Here is a 13812-nt window from a genome sequence, read left to right on the forward strand (position 1 = left end):
CAATTCAAAACAAGTCACCCTTTAAAATAAGTTCCACTGATACAGAGAATGCAGCCATTGAATAAAATGGTTATTAATGAAAGTTTGGTCTCTCTCTGGGGAAAAAGTAAGATTTTATAACCGCGCAACAACGTGTTGTAAGGGGAAATAAAACGATATCGATTATCTCCAAGGCGTCCTTACAGCCGATGGCGCACACAGGCAGCTGGTGTGACATCATATAGCAAGACATGGCTTCAGCCAACGGCAGCCAATCACAGCGGGGATTTCTTGACGGACACGTGGTCGACATCCAATCGAAAGCCCCGGTTTATCAGGCGGGGGAGGAGCGACCACTGACAGGTAGAGCCAGGGAAATACCACCAACGGGCAGCCGGCATTGACATCAGATGAACTGGACAGTTATCGGCGGCGGAAGCTTTTCTGTCAGACTTTAGTGGGACTGCTGAGATCTAGCGGAGGGAGATAAAATGTCTTTCCACTTCTACGAGATGAGCAGTAAACTGCTCGGCGACACAGTCGGCAAAATGAGCGACAACCTGACCTCCGTAGTGCTGGCGGCCTCCGTCATCACGCTCACTCTGGGCTACATCTCCAAGGTGCTGCTCAAACAGCCGTCCGGTGACAACCATCTGGTAAGTAAGATACACATTCAAAAAGTGCACAAAAGTGTTTTTTTGAAATTTCCTGTATTCATATCGTACTCTTTGCAGAAATATCCACCGTACATCCCCTCCAGCATCCCCTTCCTGGGTCACGCCATTGCATTTGGGAGAAGCCCCATTGAGTTTCTGGAACAAGCTTATGAAAAAGTAAGTGTTCCAGAAAGAATGACTAAAAGTAAATCAAAGTAAATGTATGTAGACTGCAGACGGTTAGTCCCAAAAGAAGCAATTTTAATGTGTGGGGGGGGGATAAAATCCTTTATATTGACATGTCCAGCACTGTGTTACCCCCTTACGTCTCTGCTGTCCACCCACAGTACGGGCCTGTCTTCAGTTTCACCATGGTGGGGAGTACGTTCACTTACCTGCTGGGCAGCGAAGCTGCCACGCTGATGTTCAACAGCAAGAACGAGGACCTGAACGCAGAGGACGTCTACTCCAGACTCACCACTCCGGTGTTTGGCAAAGGAGTAGCTTACGATGTGCCGAACCCTGTGAGTCACATCCCATTTATTAACAAACACACGAGGGAACATTAAAGAGTCAAATCAGCACTATGAATAAGATCCGATCAAGGTAATACATGCTAAAAGGCATGCTGTCTTCAATGTGTTTGCAGCTCTTTCTGGAACAAAAGAAGATGTTGAAGACTGGACTGAACATTGCTCACTTCAAGGAACATGTGAAAATTATCGAGGCGGAGACCATCGAGTATTTTCAGAGATGGGGAGACAGCGGGGAGAGAAGTAATATCCTCGACAATTAACTTGATTTAAACCATGAATATGTGACGTAGTTCACTTTTAATCAGACTACTTCCAGCTTTTCTTTATCTCTCTAACCCAATGTCCTGTGGAGTTTATGAGCTCCGTCACTTTATAAGTCATGATGAGTTGTGCAGACTTACATTACGTTCACAGTAGAACAACTGTAAAGAGTCATTTTGAATCCCACACAGTGCTAAACACAGGTTGTCTGTCTGACTGACTGCTGCAGCAGCTTGTTTCTGGTTCTTACTAAATTCCCTTTTCTGTTTTCAGACCTGTTTGAGGCCTTGTCTGAGCTGATCATCCTGACGGCCAGCAGCTGCCTCCACGGGAAGGAGATCCGCAGCATGTTGAATGAGCGAGTGGCCCAGCTCTACGCCGACCTGGACGGGGGATTCAGCCACGCCGCCTGGCTGCTGCCCGGCTGGCTGCCGCTGCCCAGCTTCAGGTACAAAGAAACAATGGTGAAAGGAAAGACATCCTTAAAAAGCAACCAGGGCAATGGCAGAAGAGAAGTCCAAAATCCAGAAGAGAACAACACACCTGTACATACAATCACAGGGTGTTCACCGTGGGAATGTGTTCAAATCGGTAAAACAATAATGCAAACTTTACTATTTTTCTTTGGTTAGGAAAAGGGACAGAGCTCACGTAGAGATCAAGAACATCTTCTTCGAAGTGATTCAGAAGCGCAGACAATCAGGGGAGAAAGTGGACGACATCCTGCAGACACTCATCGATGCCACCTACAAGTAAGATGCACTCCGTGTCGGTCAGGCGTAAGCTCGCACTGCTGGAACGCACTTTTGCCGTTCCACATCTAGGCTTTGTAAGATGTGTGACTCTTTTGGAGGATGGTAGAATGATATAATATAGGTAACTGAACTGAGGAGTATCCTTTCTGATTTTGTAGACCACATTACGTCTCAATAATGGATAATCTTTTATTAGTGCCACAGCGGGACAATTCACACGATTACAGCGGCAAAATGCACGCAGACGTAGTAGAACACAAGATCAGAAACTGTTATAAAACTGTTCTAAATAGCAGTAATAAATGAATGATGTGATTATAGGGCACTGCTTATACTGCTTAGTGTTTCACTAAAATGTCCAGTAGAGGAAATCAGTAGACAGTCTGAATAGTTGTTGTTTAGCGTAAATGCTCTTAGCTAAAATATTCACAACATGATTACAACCCCTTTAAAGCCGCCATTAGTTCTAAGAAATGACTCGGTACATCCCCCAGAGACGGACGGCCCCTGAACGATAACGAGATCGCGGGGATGCTGATCGGTCTCCTCTTGGCGGGTCAGCACACGTCCTCCACCACCAGCGCCTGGCTGGGTTTCTTCTTGGCCAGAGACCAAGCCCTGCAGGAGCGCTGCTACGCCGAGCAGAGGGCCGTGTGCGGGGACGGACTGCAACTCGACTTCGATCAGGCACGGCTTACTTCACAGTGTGGTTGTGTTGGCCAGAGGTTTCGCTTCAAATGATCAACAATTGTATTACATTACTCGATATTCTTCAGTAACTAAAAAAAAACAAAAAAAACATAACTTTATGTCCTATTCAATAACTCAAACACAGATCATATTTCTCTTAAAGGCAATACACCAAAAGTCACAGATCATAATCAGTAACATGGTAACAGCTGCTGACAATTCCAGATAAGCTTTGATTGTTTTCTCCTGCTGTTACTAAGTGTTCCTCTGGAGCGACCTAATGCTAATCCTTTTGCTGTCCTGGTGTCGTCCTCAGCTGAAAGATCTCAGCTTGCTGGAGCGCTGTTTAAAGGAGACCCTGCGTCTCCGCCCGCCAATCATGACCATGATGAGGATGGCTCGCACTCCACAGGTAAGAACACTAGCAGTTTCTTAACTCCCCCTTAAAGTATTTAACATCAGCAACAAGGAAATAGTTATTCATTTGAATGCTCCAGTTCTCAGCCCTCAGTATGCTTCTCTTCATTCTGTCAGACCGCTGCAGGATACACCATCCCTGTGGGCCACCAGGTCTGCGTCTCCCCCACGGTCAACCACCGTCTGCAGGACACCTGGGTGGAGAGGATGGAGTTCAGCCCTGATCGCTACCTCAACGACAACCCTGCTGCAGGGGAGAAATTTGCATATGTGCCATTCGGAGCCGGTGAGAAATAACCTGACTTAGCAAATGGTTTCTTTTCATGTATTTCTCAGTAACTAACGTGAGAAATGGGGTCCATTGTGTATCTTAATAAAGGAGCCTGATGTTAAAATGAATTTGCTTTTAACAAACTCTACCTGCGCCGTCTGCTCTTCAGGTCGCCATCGCTGCATCGGGGAGAACTTTGCCTACGTCCAAATTAAAACCATCTGGTCCACTTTACTTCGCATGTACCACTTTGACCTGGTGGACGGATATTTCCCTACCATCAACTACACCACAATGATTCACACCCCTCACAACCCCGTCATCAGGTACGAGAGGAGAAAACAGTGAGGGGAGGAGCAAAGACACGAGGAAACCGTCCAACATCCGTCGTGTTTGGACTGAAGCTCGGACTTCCTGGGACTTGAATTCAGGAACATTTAGATGAACACACTTTAAGCAGTTTTTGCGCTTTTTACGAAACTCTTTTCCCTTAAACGCCAACAATTGTTGTTTCCAGAGATAATTACTCTGACTTGAACACACGTGCTATTATTCACAATGTGTAATAATGGTGAGTGGTCCCTTGATGGAGGAAAACATGAATGCACCTTGCTGGGATGGCAAGTGTTATTCAGTAGATGAGTGTCTTAATTCAGCCCATATTCTAGGTAATTTTAGGGTGAAGTTGGATTTTTTTTTGCAGCAGTTATCCAGTGAACTTTGACTTTCTCATAAGACAAACTGCATTGTGGCCTTTATTGCAATCAGCCGATCCGATTTAAGAATTTTCCTTTAATAATGTCTTAACATTTAAAATAGCAGGGGCTAGTTAAACTGCACAAGCTGCTTTGTTCATAGGACTTGAATCAAACTCTGTAAAATGTATTTTCCTCAAAGAATGTTGTGCTCATGACATTGTGTTTCTTTTTAGCCATTTTTGATTTTTATATTGTGTTCGAGAAAAAAAAAATGGTCGCCTTTAAATTTCATCTTTCAATAAAGAAACCTGGAAAAATCATCTGCAACACGTGGTGCTAAATTGAATGGGTAACTAGGTTTTAGTACAGTCATCAGTCATCTTTTAGGTCAGTGAACATGAAAAAAATAAATTTAAACTACACAACTCTTTCATAATGTAGTCCTCTTTATTTCAGTTTTTGACAAAATACCCCAAAAGTTCAAAGCTCCTACGCTTTATAAAAATACGTTCTCTACAAATGTTCTCTGTAGTCCGTCAGGCCTAAACAAAACACAGTGTAGTGTAGAATATCCAGCAGCAGCCTCCTTAACAACAAACCCAAACATTCTTTACATAACGCTCCACCCATACAACACAAACATAAATTAATCACAAGGTCTTAAATTAGCATTAGACAACATACATGATTGCAGTTCATCCACAACAATGAGGCAGATTCATTTACATACATTGCTGTTTTTCAAGTGCTGGCGACAAAAAGCCTGAATACAAGTATGCACTGATATAAAAATGTGTTTTGGTCCACATGGAAAGATACAGTCCACACTAGAATGATAGAAAACAGCAGAGCGCTCAGCACGAGAAAAGGCAACAGAGTTTCTTCAAGCCAAAGTAACGTGACAGTGTCTTATCTCCTCAAGCCAAAGTGCAATTGAGCATACGAAGAGGCACCTGCAGAGAGAATAACAGGCAGTTAGATCAATTTGAAATTACTTTTTAGAAATAAAACAACTGAAACTATTGCTATACAGCACAGAAATAATCCACTTAAAATGCGGATGTTATTCAGCTTGAACGTTGCCTTGGGCATGGACAGCGTTTCAATGTCACGGGCTTTAATTTTAGTGTATAACCCTAACTTATGAAGATTCACTAACTGCAGACAGGTCTACCTGACGTCACCCCCCCGAGCCTCCTCTGCAGCGCCTCCAGCCTGGAGATGTAGTCGGTGAGCGCCCGGTCGGGGTCGTAGCTCTGCAGGTGGGAACAGGTGAGCGCTCCGTGGTCTCCGGCCATGTGAAACCTACATTAAGAACATTTCGGTTATTGTGTTCAAGAATAGAAAAATCTGCTCTAAATTTATTGAATAACCAGGTTTCTGTATGTAAACTTTAATTTTAGCTAGTGAACATGAAGAACTCTGACCTTTCAGTTTTAATACGTCACTTTGACATTATTAAGTTAATTCAAATTGTGTATTTCCTAGTTTTTATGTTAATTAAAATAAAAAAAATATGCAAATGTGAGAAAGTTGGGCCAATAACCAGTTATTTCTTCCAATTCTTAAGTTGATGGATAACAACAGTATCTGTCAGTTTCACCTGTGTTGTGCGGAGGAGACAGCTGATCTGGGCGATTCACGTCCACTTCTCCCCCTGCCGGTTGAGACTCCTCCTCCACTTCCTCGTTCTCTGTACATGTCCACGCTGCCCGGGTGAAGATACGGCGAGTCTCTCACCTCTGAGTGTGGAGATAAAAATGCATTGAGCATCACTTCTAAACAACACCTTCTCCCATGTAGAGGTAAAGCCTGAGGTGTCTTGGTTACCTAAAATCTCTCCTGCTCCGTTCTTGTTAACGCCACAGGAGGTTGTGGAGCTCATCCCCGTTGCTTTATGCCACCGCTTCACCAGGAAACGCATTCTGAGCAGAAGATGTGCAGGTTTTACTTTCAGAAAATTGTTGTTAATGTTGAAATCTCAAACGTCATCCGACGCACGAGCGCAACAGGAAAGCTCCGTTAGAACGAGCCTCTGCACAAACTGTCTAGTGTCCCAATAGCCATGTTAAACATGCTGCCTACCTGGAGAGGGCGATGGAGACCCGGACGGCAGAGCGGAAGCGCGTCAGCCCCCGGCGGCGCTGGATGGGGGACTCCCCTCCGACGGCGAGCGCCGGGCGACCTGCCATCCTGGTGAGGAGCGACAGCGTGGCTTCCTCGCACTCCTGGAAGCCGCCCAGCAGCAACAGCAAATACTTCTTCTGGTAGATCAGAGCTTTGCGGAAGCTTTCCGACCTAAGGTACTTCCCGTACATCCTCTGAAGGTCCAGTAGAAAGCAAAATGATACGATCACGATCTCTGTGGAAGTTACTACAACTAGACCAAGACTGCAACTCACGAAGCAGCTCCCAAGACTGCAGCTGAATTACAGGGACTAATTTGCTGCTTTGAGCTGACCTTCAGTGCAGCGTTGTCAGCCTCGGGTCCCGTTATCTCCCGCAGGTTGTCGGCCCTGATCTCCCCTCGGAGCCGGGCCACCTGTGCCTGGGCCAGAAGTAAAGCTTTCTCCAGACGGACCTTCTCTCTCGTCCAAGCCTCCCGCTCCTGGGAAAGTACCATACCCGGCGAGTCTGCCTTCGACACTCCTCTCCTGCTGCTGAACTGCAGGAAAAAAAAAACCTAATCAAGCTTTCCTCATCAGGGAACTTGGAGTATCACGTATCACCTTAAAGCTTTTGGTGCCACATCCCTGGTCATTTTGATTTTGGCTTGCGATGTTTCTAATGTATTTCCTGCACTCACACTTTCGCCTGACCCTTGTCCAGCGTGCCGGTAGCGTCGGAGCTCTTCCTCCAAGCGCAGCGTGTGGTTCCTCAGATCGTTCTTCTCTTCGGTGAGGCGGCTGACGAAACCGGTCAGCTCGGCATTCTGCGTCAGCAGCCGCTCCGTCAGGGTGTTGGAGGAGCTGGCGGAGGAGCCTCCCGGCAGCAGGGAAACACTCTGCTGGGAGACAACGAAGCGGTCACAACCATGTGCAACAAGTTCACAACCATGTGCAACAAGTTCACAACCATGTGCAACAAGTTCACAACCATGTGCGGCCCTGTCAGGCTGCGCTCGCTGGGACAAAACAAAGTCATCGGCAAAGTGAGGATTCTCTTTCAGATTTTACTTCTGCGGATCATGAACTTGAACTTCCACATAATCCACATAATCCTCAAGTATTAATAATAACATTGGTAAAATACAAATATAATAATATAAATATAGGTTCCTGACCTCGGGGATAGAGGGTAGACCTGGGGATTGCTGCAGCATGGTGATGACCTCATTAACGTTGGACTGCAACCAAGACCACTCTTCACTGTTGACACACACAAAAAAAAATAGTAAATTGTACAAGGCTGTATTAGAGAAGTCCTGCACATCATGGTCCATTTGTGGGTTATTTTTACAGTAGTATTACATCCCTAAAGACTGAATCAATGCAGTCCAGACTTTTGGGGCCTCTTGGGTGCAGCAGAACAAGCAGTTGACATCATGACCTTTAACAGCTGATATGTACAACTTCAAAGGTAAGTATTAAACAGGAATGACCTCCCCGTGTTCTTGCTGGCCATGCCGTGGATCTTGGCGGAAACGAGGTGGAGTTTATCCAGGATATTGTCGACCGTGCGCCAAGGGCCGAGCTGAGGGCCGAGATGAGGACCGCTGGTGCGACCTATTGGAGAGGCCTCCGCCTGGGGTGACGTGGTGGAGCTCACTGACTGGACATTTCCACTCTTCTGCTGGAACACCCAGTCTTTGGTGCGGCTGGCGGGCTCGCTGTGCTTGACGGCCTGCTTAGGTTCAATAACAATGGCTGAATCAAAGCACTATTAAATATATCCGTATTTATTAAGAGAGCGTGAAGAGTTGATACTCACACTGTGGCCATCAGCCTGCAGATGTTCGCTCACCTCCCCTCCTTCTTTCTGCTCCACCAACTGGTTCAACCTCTCCTCCAGTTTCTCCTTCTCTGCTTCCAGACGCTTCCTCCTCTCTGACTCTCTCTCCAGCTGCTCCTGGACCTCGGACATTTGTGCCACCAGCCTCTCCAGCTGGGCCCGAGCCTCCAGCAGCGCCTCCTGGTCCTCTGTTGACCTCTGACTCCCCAGAGTCAGCTCCTCCTCTTTCCTGACCACCTGGAGCTTCTGAGCCTCCACTTGACCGAGGAGGTGCACCACCTGGAGTAAGCATACAAATTATTTTGCTTATGAGGACAGGTCTTACAAATAGTTTAATACAAAACATTTTGACAGCAATGCACAACAGTCATCATTTAAACTTTTTCTTTGGGCCATCTTGTGGCCATTTGGAGCAGATTCTTCAAAAAGCAAACAACCCACCTGTGCATGTTTGTCATCCAGCTGCCTCTGCAGTCTTTCCAGCAGACTCCCTTCCTTGTCTAGCTCCCTCCTGTCCTCATCAAGCCGCTGCTCACTGGAGGGGCCGCCGTCTGAGGCCGCGCCCGTCCGCAGCTCCCGCTCCCTCCCTAGCGCGCTGCTCATCTCCAGGGCCTTGGCCCGCTCCGTCTCCAGCTGGACCTGGAACTCCCTGAGGCGACTGTGGAGGCCGAGGCGCTCCTGCTCGGCCTGCCGGGAGAGCTGAGAGGAGACCTGGCGCTCCTGTTCCAGGGTCAGGGTCAGCTGGGCAACGTGGCTCTTCTGCTCCTCCAGGCTGAAGTTCAGGTCCTGAGGAGAAAAATGGAAAAACTTGTTTTCAGAATGATCTCTGAATATCTGAATAATATGTTGAATGCAGGAAAAAAAAGCAACTCACTCGGTTTATTTATTTGGTCTATTTAATGGAGGTCAACATTAATGAACATTGTGGCAAAAGAAGGAGAAGATATCTAATGAGGCACAAAAAGTAAAGACTCACCTCCAGTTCTTCTCGTTTACTCTCTTCATCATTCCCAGTTCGACACTTCTCCATCTCCATTGCCCACTGAAGATCTCTGTTCTTCTTCCTCTCTTCAGTCAGCTGGTTGTTCAGTGCGTCCACCTCAGCAGCCTTCTGCGATGCTTCTGCCCTGTTGACAGAGACATAATGGAGCTGAGCTGTAATGGATACTTCCTTCAAATTAAGCAGGTCAAAGGTCATCTATAGCGCTACTGTAAACACAACACCAATCCAGGCGCGTTGGCCTCACGTCTGTAAAAAATGTCTAACCTGAGTGTGTCAAAGTCTTTGAGGTGTTTGTGCTGAGCCTGGAGCGTCGTCTCCAGCTCCAGTTGAGTCTGGGACAGTTCACTCTTCAGCTCCTCCACCAGCAGCATGTCGGCCTCCGCTGCTCCATCAGCTCCTCCTCCCTGCTCCTTCACGCTACGTTCACGACTCGATGATGCAACAGGGAGAGCACCTGAAGGACAACAATCAGAAAACCCCCAATATTAAGACCTGCTATTTCTAGAGAGAAAAATCATCCACAGTAGAGTTTTTAACAACTCGTCAACCTTGATGAAGTTGCTCCAGTTGACTTCGCAGCTGATGAATCTCCGAGATGAGACTGGACCGGTCCGCAGTGTGGAGCGACCCGATCGCCTCCCTGTGCTGGGTGTCCTGGACCAGGATCAGAAGAAATGAGTTACTGACCAACACAAATCATAATCAAGACAAGAGAAGGTGGTTTCTGCCAAGTACAATGTTGATTTTGGTCTCCTGCTTTGTAGAAGCCAGACTTGTATCTCTATAATCTCACGCAAATTATTGAGCTGGATATGATTGTTTGATGTTTAATGCTGAACCATTACACATCATTATTTTGAAAAGTACTATACAAAAGAATATTTACTTAAATACTTTGACTAAAGAAAATCCATGAGTGGTTTTACAATCCATATTTTTTAACGAAACTGTCATCATTAACAGTAATCAATAAATAAGATGTTGAGTGTCTTCCGGCCATATTATAGCCTGGTACCTGTTCAGCCAGCCTGTGCTCCAGCTGATTGAGGTGGACGATGGCGTCGCTGGTGTCCAGCAGGTCCAACTGGCTGTAGATGGCGCTCTTCAGCACGCTCCGCTCCCTCGTGAACACCTGCCGCACTGCATCCAGCACCTCCGCACGCCAGTCCACGCCGGCAGACGTCTGCGGCAAGTGGAAGACAGACAGGTAAAGACACGCACATGCACAAAGTTTTGTGGATACCACCGGTGGGGGGAGGGGTTCTTCTACCTGCGTTTCTCTGTGTGTCTGCATTTGGGTGATGAGGCCTTTGAGAGACTCCACAGTGGCCAGTAGGGCGTCTCTTTCCTTCAGCCAGCCCGGGACGTCAAACTGGCTGCCCGACTCGCCCTCAGTGAGAGGGAGCTCGGACAGAGAGAGCACCTGCATGCCCTCCTGGTGCACCTCGCGCAGCAAGGTCTGAATACACAAACATATGGTCGGATTTACCAGCCTTGTTTTCTCGTTCCTTCCATCACAATAATGATCAAAATGAGAATCCTAATTCAGTATAACAATGTATTGATGAGCTCTAGTAGGGGAGGTCGTACCTTGATCCGGTCAGGCAGTGGATCATCTGTCTCTCTCCTTGCGCCCTCTGGGGTCGACCTAAACTCCTGCTGCAAGCTCGGGAAGTCAAAGCCGGTCCGCTGGCTGTAGTCTGAGCTGCTGTCTGCAAGAGCAAGACGTTTTTTATAGAGAGATGTGTGAAATTAACCCTAGCTTCCATGACAAACTATGTAACGCACTGGAAATCGACACAGTGCGGCAGACTCTCTCAGGAAAACCCTGCTAAAAATACAAGGAGAATACTGGAGGACCAAACATTTAATCAATGTAGATAGAAATTTGAGGGGACTTTTGAAGCAGTAATGTAAAGAGTTTGAGTATCAATGAGTTGTTTCTTACCACTTGTGTAGCCATCTTTGAACAGTGATGTAGGACGGTCTTGTCTTGATGAAGGAGCCTGCAAAAGATTAAACACAATTCAGATCAATCCCTCACTGCATCACTCAAAATGACAATACAACACAAGTACATGTCCCTAGTATGAAACCCCTTCCAAGCATTGAACTTCTGTTAAATTCTTAAACGTGCATAAAATGAATCAATTAGCTGTTTTTTGAGATAATTACCACATATTTTGATGTTTTATCTTAGTTACTGATCAAGTGAAAAATATTCCCCGGTTTCAGCTTCTCAAATGTGAAGATCTCATACTTTTCTTTATTTTACATCTTCAGACATGGTATAAATGATTTGACTAAAGAACATTCAGATTTAGATTTATTCATCAGACATTTGATAGACCAAAGGATCAATAAACATTAAAATAACACATGCTGGGACACAGCTGTCCTTCTCTGCCCTTACCTGTGTGGAGCGCAGCTTGTCGATGACCGCTTTGAGGGCCTTACACTCGTCTTCCAGAGCCAGTGTATCCCTTCGGAGGCTCTCGCTCTCTGAGATATGCCGCGCCTCCATGTCCAGGATTTCCGCCGCGTGAAGCTCCTGCATTTGTACAATCTTCTCCTCGAACTCTCCGATCACCTCCTCGAGCTCGTCTTTGTTTGCGCACTCGCTCTCCGGGTCGGACATTTGGAGCTGGTCCGTCTGCGTGAACGTGTGTGTCACATGTGGCTGCTCAGAGCTGCTGTTTAGTCGAGAGCTGTGGGATCTGCTCGAGGACGGCCTGGAAGGGGCAGAGTTCTTCTTGGAGACAGACGGTTTATCTTTGGCGCTGATCCCTTTGCCGGCCGGCTGTTTCCCTCCTTTCCTTTTAGACTGGGTGGTGTAGGAGGAGGAGGGAGAGGAGACAGGCTGAGGAGAGGGAGAGGAAGACGGAGGACAAGAATCCGCCGCCTTCGCCGAGGCTGCTCGTACCTCCTGGAGCTCCTCCCTGAGCTTGGTGATGGAGAGCTCACGGTCGTGTAGTTCAGTCTGGAGTTTCTCATTGTGCTGCTTGTAGAGGTGGAGCTCTTGTTTGGTGGCATCTACATTCTCCCTCATTTCCTGGAGCTCCTCTTTGAGTTTAGAAATGGAGACTTCACGGAATTGGAGTTCTTCCCGAAGTTTCTCGTTTTGCTGCTTGTAGGTGTTGAGCTCCTCTTTGGTGGAAGCCGCCTCCTGGAGAAGCTCGGTCATGTTAGTTCTGCTTTCATCGGTTTGTACCTTGAGGGCAATTGAGCAGATGGTCAAATAATACACATACCAGCAAATATCACTTACTTTTTCATAAAAAAAATATTTTTAAAGAAAAAGAATGGAGAAATGATTATATTAAAATATTTTTTTTAACTTACTTTAACATGTTCTTCTTTAAGGCGAGTGATGGTAATTTCCCGCTCCTTAACAAACACAGTTGTATGTAAATAAAACGAAATATGAGTTGATGCACTGAGAGAATAGAATAGAACATTTTAGGGCAAAACACATGCATGTGAAGCTACAGCATGTTTGGTCACTTGAGTGAACTGTTCACAGCACTGTTTGAAGGTGGATTTGGTTGACTTTGGACGGAGTCAATATGCACTTTCATTTTTTCCTCACGCTAATGGCTGCTTGTACTACTCACAGTACAGATAAGATCTAACTTTCAAATGTAGAAAGTTTGTCATTTTCAAAAAAGCTGTTACTTACATTCAATTTAAATAGAATGTAAATTGACAACTTTTAATTACAAATTTAAAAACATTGAATAACAGATTAATGTCACTGAACTCGGCACTCTTGAGGGGATGACTTTTATTTGAAATGTCCAACCTGCAGGAGTTCCTGTAGCTTCTCCAGGCTCTCCTTGCAGCTGTTCAGCTCCTCTTTGGTGCAAGCGGCCTCATTTTGAGCCTCCTTCAACTCCTGTTGAAGCTCAGAAACTTTGGTCTCCTCAGAGCCACCAGATGATACCTAAAGCCAAATATCAGACAATTATCAGACAAGACTTTATTCAGACAAAAGTTCAACTTTAGTCTCACATCTTTGTTCCTACCTTTTGAAGTTGTCCCTTTAGTCGCTCCGTTGTGGCGGTTTTCTCCTACAACAAAAGCAAGCGTCTGTCAGTCTCACCAAACATCAGAAATACTGTGTGAATGTATGAACATGAAGAGGCAGTCACACACTTGGAGCTCCTCCTGTAGTTTGGTGCAGCTCTGTTTGTAGAAGTCAAGCTGCTCTTTGGTGGCAGAAACCTCATCTTTGACCTCCTGCAACTCCTGAAGAAGCTCTGAGGTAGCGGCCGGCTGCTCATCAACGGGAGACGCCTGAATAATAAAGTTGAGGACAAGCATCGGTTTGTTACTAGTTAACCATTAAAGGTGAAGAAATTCTCCAATTATTTTTTTTTTAAGCATGCTATCACTAAAACTAGTTTTAATTGGTTTGAGCAATGACTAAAAACTGACTTAACGCCAGCTGGAGGCCAATGTGAATTCAGTGATAATGTTGGTGACAGTAGTCAATGAGATATACATGTTTGAAAATAATCCCCTTTGGTCAGTGCAACACATCTCGATTAGAACTTTAAAAGGAGATCTCCTTGTGCACTTTATAGGAAAGGTTT

At 46.0% G+C, this 13812-nt stretch overlaps 2 protein-coding genes across 8 annotated transcripts in view; one reads left to right on the plus strand and one right to left on the minus strand.

The window, feature by feature from the left end:
* Positions 1-358: 358 nt before the first annotated feature.
* LOC119219440 (lanosterol 14-alpha demethylase) lies at positions 359-4583 on the plus strand. Its single transcript, XM_037474665.2, has 10 exons — positions 359-635; positions 714-812; positions 983-1159; positions 1285-1411; positions 1706-1880; positions 2065-2184; positions 2682-2874; positions 3194-3289; positions 3412-3580; positions 3735-4583. The coding sequence occupies exons 1-10, from the start codon at positions 471-473 to the stop codon at positions 3911-3913; spliced, it is 1500 nt and encodes a 499-aa protein (XP_037330562.1). The 5' UTR covers positions 359-470; the 3' UTR covers positions 3914-4583.
* akap9 (A kinase (PRKA) anchor protein 9) overlaps positions 4580-13812 on the minus strand; it is a 52537-nt gene continuing 43304 nt past the window's right edge. For 4 of the 7 annotated variants that reach the window (XM_062558460.1, XM_062558462.1, XM_062558458.1 and 1 more), the window contains 23 exons: positions 13373-13513; positions 13243-13287; positions 13020-13160; positions 12560-12604; positions 11631-12428; positions 11166-11223; positions 10808-10929; positions 10488-10676; positions 10233-10400; positions 9766-9871; positions 9482-9671; positions 9191-9341; positions 8656-9000; positions 8194-8493; positions 7865-8109; positions 7547-7631; positions 7070-7270; positions 6725-6928; positions 6349-6584; positions 6094-6188; positions 5867-6005; positions 5438-5568; positions 4580-5216 (listed from right to left, as the gene is read on the minus strand). In XM_062558460.1, coding sequence (XP_062414444.1) covers positions 5173-5216; positions 5438-5568; positions 5867-6005; positions 6094-6188; positions 6349-6584; positions 6725-6928; positions 7070-7270; positions 7547-7631; positions 7865-8109; positions 8194-8493; positions 8656-9000; positions 9191-9341; positions 9482-9671; positions 9766-9871; positions 10233-10400; positions 10488-10676; positions 10808-10929; positions 11166-11223; positions 11631-12428; positions 12560-12604; positions 13020-13160; positions 13243-13287; positions 13373-13513 — 4179 coding nt within the window. In that variant the 3' untranslated portion in view covers positions 4580-5172. The remainder of the gene's footprint in view (positions 5217-5437; positions 5569-5866; positions 6006-6093; positions 6189-6348; positions 6585-6724; positions 6929-7069; positions 7271-7546; positions 7632-7864; positions 8110-8193; positions 8494-8655; positions 9001-9190; positions 9342-9481; positions 9672-9765; positions 9872-10232; positions 10401-10487; positions 10677-10807; positions 10930-11165; positions 11224-11630; positions 12429-12559; positions 12605-13019; positions 13161-13242; positions 13288-13372; positions 13514-13812) is intronic. The other 3 variants (XM_037474659.2, XM_037474657.2, XM_062558459.1) reach the window with 3 other exon arrangements.

This window comes from Pungitius pungitius, chromosome 17, assembly GCF_949316345.1.
Source record: "Pungitius pungitius chromosome 17, fPunPun2.1, whole genome shotgun sequence".
Taxonomy (NCBI): Eukaryota; Metazoa; Chordata; class Actinopteri; order Perciformes; family Gasterosteidae; genus Pungitius; species Pungitius pungitius.